This window comes from Gavialis gangeticus, unplaced genomic scaffold (assembly GCF_001723915.1).
Source record: "Gavialis gangeticus isolate Ggan-Ray unplaced genomic scaffold, GavGan_comp1, whole genome shotgun sequence".
In the NCBI taxonomy this organism is placed as follows: Eukaryota; Metazoa; Chordata; order Crocodylia; family Gavialidae; genus Gavialis; species Gavialis gangeticus.
In genome coordinates this window covers 161,086,580-161,096,365 of record NW_017729022.1, presented here as the reverse complement: position 1 = coordinate 161,096,365, position 9,786 = coordinate 161,086,580, and the positions used below count along the sequence as shown (strand labels likewise).

General features: G+C 42.8%; 1 protein-coding gene across 1 annotated transcript in view; it reads right to left on the bottom strand.

Annotated features, from left to right (window-relative positions):
• LOC109296825 (corepressor interacting with RBPJ 1-like) overlaps nt 1-8,843 on the bottom strand; it is a 17,290-nt gene extending 8,447 nt beyond the window's left edge. Inside the window, exons 1-6 of the mRNA XM_019516421.1 lie at nt 8,820-8,843; nt 5,104-5,175; nt 4,684-4,827; nt 2,436-2,488; nt 867-950; nt 256-348 (exon numbers count right to left, since the gene is read on the bottom strand). Coding sequence (XP_019371966.1) covers nt 256-348; nt 867-950; nt 2,436-2,488; nt 4,684-4,827; nt 5,104-5,173 — 444 coding nt within the window. The 5' untranslated portion in view covers nt 5,174-5,175; nt 8,820-8,843. The remainder of the gene's footprint in view (nt 1-255; nt 349-866; nt 951-2,435; nt 2,489-4,683; nt 4,828-5,103; nt 5,176-8,819) is intronic.
• Nucleotides 8,844-9,786: the final 943 nt, after the last annotated feature.

The window sequence follows — 9,786 nt, the reverse complement described above, 5'->3', positions numbered from 1 at the left end:
GGCGGGGGGGGGTTGCGTGGCCCCCAGATCTGTGCAAGGTGGGGCAGCTGCCACTGCAGGCTGGGGCCAGGACTGAGCTCTTTCTAGTGGGGGCTGAGCTGGGCTGGGCTGTGCTGTGCTAGGGTCGGGATCCGGCGCTGGGAGCAGGGCAAGCAGCAGCCACCCCAAAATTCTACAAAAGGCAAGCAATATAGGAAAAGAGAAAAGATACCATGCTCTTCCTTTAGGAACATAAAAAACATTTTCAGCCATTACCTCTTTATCCTTTTTACTCTTCTTTATTTTCATCTTTATCTTTTTTCCTGTTATCATACTGTAGTTTTCATTTTTCTTTTTGTCTTTGAAGTACTAAAATGAGATCAGACACCAATTTATGGTACACTATAAAAGGCACCTTTCAAAACAAAGTCTAGTTAGTAGGACCTCGATAATGCAAAGGGTAGATTCCTTAGCCCTTGCAGAGATGAGGGTTTCTTCAGCCACAGCAAAAAGCTGAGCAGGATCCCTAAGGTGTTTGAGCTGAATGTTGAAGAGCTTCCCTTAGAAGTAGAAGCTTCATTTAAACAATCATGCATCTCATCCTTGACTCAACAGCCTGCTGCAAACTAAGCATAGTGCAAATCATCTGAACATGGATGGTCTGGACACTACCGTATTAATTAAAGGACAATGGGTTATTGTGGAGGGAACTGGCCCCTGTTTGCACACTCTGGATGGCAGTAACTAGAGATGCTATTGCTAAGGGTGTTTTCTGGGAAATAATTTCTTTGGTAAAAACCTGGATATGGGAAGGACTAGTTTAAATGTGGGAGGGAATTAAACAAAAATATAATGGGACATTATTAAACAGACTCTGGCACATGTACCTTGGAAAGTTGAACAGGTCCTGATTTCTCTCGCTTTTTCTTCTTTTCTTTCTTTTTCTTCAACTTATTCTCTTTTTTCCTTCTCTACAAGTATAAAGGTATGTGCAAACTCCAGACTACTCACAGAGGTGCAAAGAAATAAAACACCAACCCACATATGTATGAACTCACAAATAGCTTGCTACTATCCTGATAGTCACTTTTGCCTTTGCTCACTCCACCCTCATCCCAACTCTTGTAGAATTAATTGAGGATGGTGAAAAAATAGTATTTGTTAAGGCTAATGGTCATCTTTGGAATGGTGATGGTGATCCCTTACTCCAACCTTACTGTCTGTTTCTTTACCATCTCTCTAGGCCACTGACAGATGTTCATTTAAAGTCAAAGTGGGATCTGATCCCTGAACCATGCCTTCTGCCATGCCACACACAGATCAGATCCAACTGTGAACTACCTGCAACTGCAGGGGAACCTCTTGTTTGAGCCTCAGTGTGGTCCCAGAATCAGCTAACAATTGACTGATTGCAACTGGTGAGGACAATATCAGGGGATGATTGGAGACCACAGTAAAGTCCTAAATTCTGCCACATGTTCAATTTAAGGTACAATGGAAACCAGTCACAAAAATATTACACAATATATTTTATTATTTCATATTACATTTTTCTGTAATATTTTTGTGGCTGGTTCCCCCTTTTGTGGTAGCATTAATTCTCTGAAAGTGTGGCTGGATTGCTATTTAAGACATGATCAACAGGCTAATTGCATCTTAAGTGTAACATTTGCCAAGGGCCTAAATATTTATAACCTCTAAAAAAGAAGATACTATAGAAAGAAGAAGTATTAGGACAATATAATCTGAATTTGTTATTCTCTCTCTCAGCTGATGACACATTTTCTTAATGGACAACACACTTACGCCTTTTATGCTTGAACACATTTGGGAGAGCTGAAGCTAACATACTCTTAAACCTGTTGGTGAGTCTGCACCCCTTTTGGTGCTACAAAATGACAGTGGTCTGCAGATCTATAAAAAAGGTAAAACTGTCTTCGGTCATAAATACATTTTGGTCTTTTTACTGCTGCACAGGTACTATAGCAGTATAAAATGATGTTTTTATATAGTGCCACCCCCACAAAGACACTCAGAAGACATTTAACAAGTTAATACAGTGGCTATAAACACAGAGATAACTCAATAATAGATGCAGTTGTAATATTGTTACTGATCAGCCCTTGGCTATGGAATGCATTAACAGCAAGGTCAAGGAACTAGGACTCCCTACTTCTTTCAAGGAGTGCCTTAAATTCTAGCTGGACCATCCCAGATATTAGTAGATAGAAACCCCTTTTATTTTCTCTTCTGAAAAATAGCAAATTATGTATTTTAAATATCAATTCATCTACTACCATCATAAAAATGAAATTCTTTTTCTACCACCATGATGTACATGGATAGACAAATGAATTTGCCTTGACCCAATATACCAATTTTATATGTACCAGAATTCAGTGATATCTAAAATTGTCTGTCTGGATAGTTACTTATTTCTCTCAACAAGTGTTTACCTTTTTGTTGTGTTTTTCCTTCTTCCTTTTCTTTGATTTGGACTTGGGAGAATCTGAAAAAAACAACCTGTAAATGTTAGGATCTTGAAAATATGGATTTGTTTTGCAGATAAAAGCATTTGGAATGAGTGCCACATGAAAGGCATTTCAAGTGCGAGTAAGACAAAAATGCCCTTGCTGGGCTAAACATTAGGGGTGTGTGAAATGGGCCATATTTGATTTGGATTCGGCCTGAAATTGGGGACGGTGATTCAATTCGTTGATTCGGATCATTGTCCTTGATTCAATTAGGCCAAATACGAATCTGAAGATTTGATGCTGATTTGGAGAATCAGCGATTCAGCCACAGACACAACTTTAAATGTTTTTTCTACATATCTCGAGGTACCAGTGAGGCTTGTGAATGCTGCAATGCTGGGGCAAATGGAGCATCCCACAGGAGTGCGGGGGGCTGCTCCCTGCATGCTCAGCAGTGAACCCGGAAGTGGACCAGAAGTGCTTCTGGTCTACTTCTGGGTCTGCTGCTGAGAGCACTGGGGAGCCCCCTGTGCTGCTGTGGGACACTCTATACATCCCACCATCGCAGCACTTTTAAGCCACCTGGTACCTTGAGGTATGTAGAAAAAACATTTACAGCTGTGTCTACATCCAAATCATTGAATCTTTCTGAATCTCTGCGAATCGATTTGGAGGGTTCCGATTCAATTTAAAGGGTCTCCTGATTCAATCTGGAAATTCGGCCACCGAATCGGGCCAAATCTCTGCCTAATTGAATCAGGGACTGAAGCTTCGCACAGCCCTACTAAATATACTCTGGAAAAAATAAAGCCTGAAAAAAATAGGATACATGAATTGTACTTTCCTGCCACCTAGTGGTCTAAGATAGACATTAAAATATACAGTTCACTGGCAATGATTACTTGGAGTAGACCAATATATTTATATTATTTCAAAAGTAGAATATGTACACATGGTACAATTCATGCTTCTCCTGCAATAACCCTGGATGGAGGAATGCTGTGTTAATATATCTACTCTGCTTCTGATACCTGAGCTGACTTGGATACCTCATGATACTACATTGTGCCATGTAGACTTAAATGTATTATTTATTGGTTTCTGCAGATTATGCACAATTCCAAATTTCCCCAGAAGCACTAACAAAGAGAGATCTTGAACTTGCTTGATCATGATAATGAAAAGAGCTCTACTGATTTCAGGGGGAATTTTCATACGTTAACTACACACATTGAAACGTTCTACTGTACATTCTACTGTGTTAGGGTGGGGAAAGGAACTAAAGCAAAAACCACAACAACAGCTAACAGGACTAGTATCTTTAGCCCCAAAACTGTAGAACTTTGCTGCCCAGCTCTGGGCCAGGGTTCCTGTCCTCCACTCTGCCTCAGCTGGATTTCAAAACACTTCAAAGCTAGTGTTTGTAGCTCATATATCTTTCCATTTTCTTGCAGCCTCAGGCTTTATTTAATCACAGTTGCTTTCTACACATTCTGCTGTATTAGGGTGAGGAAAGGGCTAATGCATTCTGTTTAATCTGAAGCACTCCTTCCTTACAAAAAGGGCAATGTAGTCATTTTGCTCATGATACTCCTACATACCAGAATGTTTCAAACCTCTCCATCCCAAAACAATGTATTTATCAGCATAACATTACCTAAACATATTCCCCAAGACCAAAGTTGACAATTCCAAATTTCCCCAGAAGCACTAACACAGAGAGATCTTGATCTCACTTGATCGTGATAATGAAAGGAGCCCCACTGAATTCAGTGGGAATATTCACACGTCAGCTACACACACTGAAATGTTTGCATGATCAAGACCAAAGTGCAGATTAAACCACCAGAAACCTTAACTGTAGCCTGCTTGGTATGTAAAGGGAAACGGGGTTTCTAACTATTTCACATGAATATATAGAAATATTAAAATTTATATAGTATCTAATTGAGAAACCCCTTTAGTAAAAGGAAAGTTATTTCTAGCAACATTTAAATTAACAACTCTACAGAATGAACGATGTACCAGCAGGCACTTGACCAGCTATAGGAAGTGGTTACATGAAAAAAAAAAAAAAAAAAAAAGCCTGAAGAAAGTATACAGTCTTGTTGCCTGTACAGTCATTTCCCAGCAGTGTAGGGGTAAAGCTTCAAATATTTGCATCACTGCTCCTGATACGTATAACCACCATCTGATAAATATTCACCGAAGTGAAGCAGTAGCAACCTACCTCTGCTTCTTGAGGAGGAGGAGGAGGAAGACCTTGATGAAGAGTGTGAAGAGGAGGAGGAAGTAGAACTACTACTAGAGGATGATGTAGATGAAATAGATGATGATCGGCTTCGGCTGCGTTTTCGCTTCCTCTTTTCTCTCCCTGAGGAGAAAAGGTTCATTAGGTTTAAGCAGCAACACAAAAGCTGATAACAAGCACAGAAGAAACATTTTCATGTAAATTAAAAGTTATGGTAAGATTAATCAATGTATTATTTTCTCATTGAACTTTATCTTCTAAAGGTTCCACTTTCAACGTATTTGACTGCTGAGCAATGCAATCAAACTTTTTAACTCAAGTACAGTACACCACAAATAAAACAAGACTTCTAATACTGCAGCTGTTGTCACAGATTAAGATTGATATAATAACTCCCACCTCTGACTTTCACCTCTTCCCGCGATGTTGCACAAATTGTTCTGCTTCTCTCATCTTGCCCTTCCTCCATTGCTAGGAGAAAAAACCCCCCCTACATATTAGTATTTTTATCAACAAAAAGGCTTTTTTGAAAGAGCACAGAATAGTAAGAAAATAAGGCAGAAAGAAGCTTCAACAGGACATTTAGTCTGTTCCTCAGGCGCAAAGCAGGAACAACTCTGCCTCCAGATCATCCAGATATTTAATGAAACTCTTCTTAAAAAATGTCCAGTGATGTTGATTCAGCAAGCTATCTAGGTAGCCCATTCCAGTTTTTTACTATCTTTAGTTAGACGGGTTTCCCTGATATCCAACCTATATCTCTCCTGCTGCAAATTAACCCCATAGTTCTTGTCCTCCACAAATGGACATGAAAAAAGACGTATAAAACCTTCTATACTTCAAGAATTATCCTGTTTCCCAGTTGTTTCAATCTTTCCTCACAGCTCTTGTTTTCTAAAACTCTGATAATTTCCTTTACTTTTCACTGGGTTTTGTCCAATGATTTGCATTTTTCTAGAAGTGTGATGTCCAAAAATGAATGAAATACTCAGCTGAGGCCTTGTCAACAGAGTTGAAAAAAATTATACAGAATATTCCTCTATATCCCAGTTTCTTATTGGTTCTTTTCACAAAATTATGACACTGTTGACAAAATTATGACTGATTAACTTTGTGATCTACTACAACTTCTAGATCCTTTTCTACAGAACTGCCTCCCACCTATTTGTTCTCCAAGTTATATTCATACAATAATTATTCCATCCCCAGTGCAGCATTTTGCACTTGTCCTTTTTGAATTTCACCCTATTTTTCTCATTTTTTAAAATGCTGTCAAGATCATTTTGCTTTTTAATCCTGTTTTCCAAAGTGCCTGCAATTCCCTTCACCTTGGCAACACCACAAATTTAATAAATGCACTCTCTACCCTATCACTCAAGTCATTAGTGAAAATATTGAACTGAACTCCAGAACCCCATGATAAATTCTCCCAGTGAATTATTAATAGCTACTCTTTGAGTACGGTTTTCCAACCAGTTGTCTATACACTATCCAGCACTTCCTCTAGACTATAGATCTTCAGTGCTTAGCCATGGGCCAGATCTGGCCTGTGGAGCCATGTAACCAGGCCCATGGAGCTCCCCAAGGATCTGGAAATTTGGTGTTGGGAGAGTAATAGCAATTAACACTGGCAACATTCCTTCACTGCCAAATTTCCAAACCCTGTGGGCCAGATAAGGCCCTGTGCATGGCATCTGGCCAGTGTGTAGGGCCAGGGGCGCGGCCCAATCGAGTGTACTTGGGGTCAGAGCTAGGGTGAAGGGACTTTTCCAGTGCATGTGGAGCTGGGGGGCAGGCTCGATCTAGTATGCACAGGGTCAGGGCATGAGTAGCGGGCTTGATCTGGCACTCATGGAGCTGGGGCAGTGGGCCTGATTTGGCACATATGACAGCATGTTCAGGGCCAGGGCCAGGGCCTGATCTAGTACTTGGGGCTGGGGCCCAATCTGGCCTATGCCAGATTGGGCTGGGGTGCTAGGTGCATTGGATGGGCCCATGAACTAGATCCAGTCCGCACACTCATCCTGCACTACTTATCCAGCCTACAGGGCTCAAAGGTTGGGGATCTCTGCTCTAGACCAGGAATTCTCAACAAAGGTATTGCAAGATCCTTTTAAGGTTGGCGTACAATATTAGCATGGTTAAAAACATGCAAACACCTTGATGGGATTTACATGGTAAAGCCAGAGATTTCAAATAGGAATCCAGTGTCAAAAACTTTCTGACATGTTGCAGGCTTTCCGAGCTTTTTCAACAGAAGAAATACAGAAGACTACATTTTCCTAGAAAAAAAAATGAGTGGAAGCTAAGAACTAACATTTTCTGAGAGATGCTTGGGCCTAAAGAGGGGTATTTTGAGTCGAAAAGGTTTAGACTGTTTTCTTTAAGTCCATTGTCTTTATTATGCTATTTCCGCCTTCCCCTTTCTAAAATAATTTTTTTAAATCATTTCCTGATTCACTGTCATAGAAGATTGATGTAAAGTGGTGGCAGAGATCAGGGAATGTTTCTTTGATTTATGCCTATTATCTAGGCTAACTAAGAAGTAAAATGTAAAAATTATGAAACTACAAGATGATGAAATGCAGTTAGAATCTAATTCTGACATGATAAGAATAAGCCAAAACCCAGTGCATGTGCATAGGTGAATACAAAGATATTACACGTGAATGTATTTTTGGTGTGCATATAATATTTAGAAAGGTGCCCTTATTACACAAGCAAGTTTTCATGCAAAACTTATACATGCATCATTTTTTGAAGTCTGTTTTAAAAACAATTATTGCAGGCCTTTGAGCTTATAGCTTTTTTTTTGAAAGACTCATGGCCTATATGTTTTCCATCCAGAAGACTTAACACAAAAGATTTCCAGCTAAATACAAAAAGAGTCACTGAAATTCAGCCAGCTTTGGGATGAAGTGGGAGCAGTCAAACAGACCATCTGTTGCTCAGCAGTGATGGAGGAAAGAAAATTTTGACTGGCATAACAGAATCCCTTCACATACACAAAATGTCATGTTGTCTGTAACAGCTTTGCATAATATAAGGAAACATGCTGTAAGTAGCAAGCCTAGATTGGCAGAAAAACAATGAAGGGGATGATCTGACCTACCTAAGTTTTATGACTGAAACAGAAAGGACTGCTGCTCTGCATCTGCACTGGCAAGACATGCTGAAAACGACACAAAACTCATACCTTGTCTACCCTCAAGGTACTGTGTATTACACTAACAAGATGTTCGCACTGGAAATTTGTTAAATAACTATCAAGAACACAAACTGTTTTAAATGAGTTTTACTTAAGCTTCCAATTCATGGCAACCCTGGCACAGGTCACTAAAATGTTAATAGATCAAGGGAAAATAATTCATTTTAGTGGCTGGTTTATTAGACGCATGATGTGAGTTCAGCCAAATTCTGAACCCAGGTGCCCTGCTACACATTCAGATGAAAACTGGATTGAAACCAGCTAGAGTTGCTACACTTTTTCAAACACTAACTTTACAGCTGCTCCGCTCTTTTTTATAGTTGGATAGACCTCTTTATTGTGCACTGATGATTACGCTGCATGTGTGGCCAATCTGAAGTTATGGCAAGATTCACCAGAGAATGGCGCAATTGTTACTTTGCACGTGTGGCTGGTCTAAATTTATGGTGAGATTCACCAGCAAATCATGGAATACATGTAATGTGTAGCAGGGGCCTTCACACCCTCCAGCATAACAGAATGGGAAAGTTTGCTTCCTTCAGAAAAAGTCCTTTAATTTCTTGCACGAAATGTGCTGGACAAACGTGGCTGTTACGCATAGGGTGGCCATCACAGAAGACAGTCCACTGTCCTCTACTGATATGAAACCAGATGCCTTTATGTCTAGTTTTGCTCTTGACAAGAAAAATAGAGGACACAAAGGCACTGTGTTTCGTATTAATAGATGACAGGAGTAGCAGAAATATGGAATGTCCCTAGTTATGCAGCATCTATCTAATCTCCACTGAAGCAGCTCTAGGAAGGGGAAGGGAACAAGGCAGGAGGATTAAAATGTCAAAGCCCCACTATGCTTATGAGCTAAACCAGCAGCGTCAAACCTAGGGCCTCGGAGCCAGAAAGGTGTCACCTGGAGGGGGCAGGAAGGCAGAGGATGGGGGCTCAGGCTAAAGGGTGGCACAAGCAACAGGTGCGTGAACCCCGCAGCTTCCTGATGCCCCTCCCCCTTTGCCACCTGCAAAGGCCCCCAACGGCCAACTCCGCCCCACCCCTTTCGAACGCCGGCGGAGGCGGTTAGTGACAACAGCGCCCGGCGGGCGAGGGGAAGCGGGGCGCGAGCGGGAGTGAGGATAGCGCGTGCCGATAGCAATTCGGCTGGGGAGGGGGGAGGAGGCCGGAAGCTACCGCGCGAGCCAGGGCGAGCCCCCTACCCCCCGCCCAGGCCCGGCCCTGCGCCCACAGAGAGCGCGGGCAGCACATCCACTGCCGGCACTTACCCGGCGCCCGCAGGGGCGGGGAGAGGAGCTTGGCCCGTCCCGGCCTCTCCGTGACCCGGAAGCAGTAGCCAGCTTAGCTGCAACGGGAGGGCCCCGAGACCGGAAGTGAGTCTCATGTTCGTGACGACAATGGCGGGGAGGGACGGGCTCCCCCAGGGGAACCCCAGCCCCCCAGCGGCGCTCCCCCCACCCTCCAGTCGACCTGCGGGGGAGGACGTAGTCTTCCAGTGACGCGTGAGCCTGGCTTGCGCGAGGGCGGTTCCCTTAGTCCTTTCCGCGCATCAGTGGACTGTGCCCGCCAGCAACGGCCGAGGGGGGAGGGGAGAATCCACGGGGTCGCGCCCAGGGCTTTGCCGCAGGAGAGGAGGCGGTCTGGCGTTTCCCCCAGGCGCACACACTCCTGTGCCCTTCCCCCCACATTCTTGTGCCAGGCCCCACTTCGAGGGGAAACCCACTTTCCACCCCCCTTCCCCCCACCCTGAGTAATAACCAACAGCCGCTCCTCCGAGGGTAGCAAAATCCACGCTTTATTCATCACTTACTTTGCTGGTACAGAGACGATGTGGGACTGGGGGGGGGGGAAAGAACACCAGGGTTTCC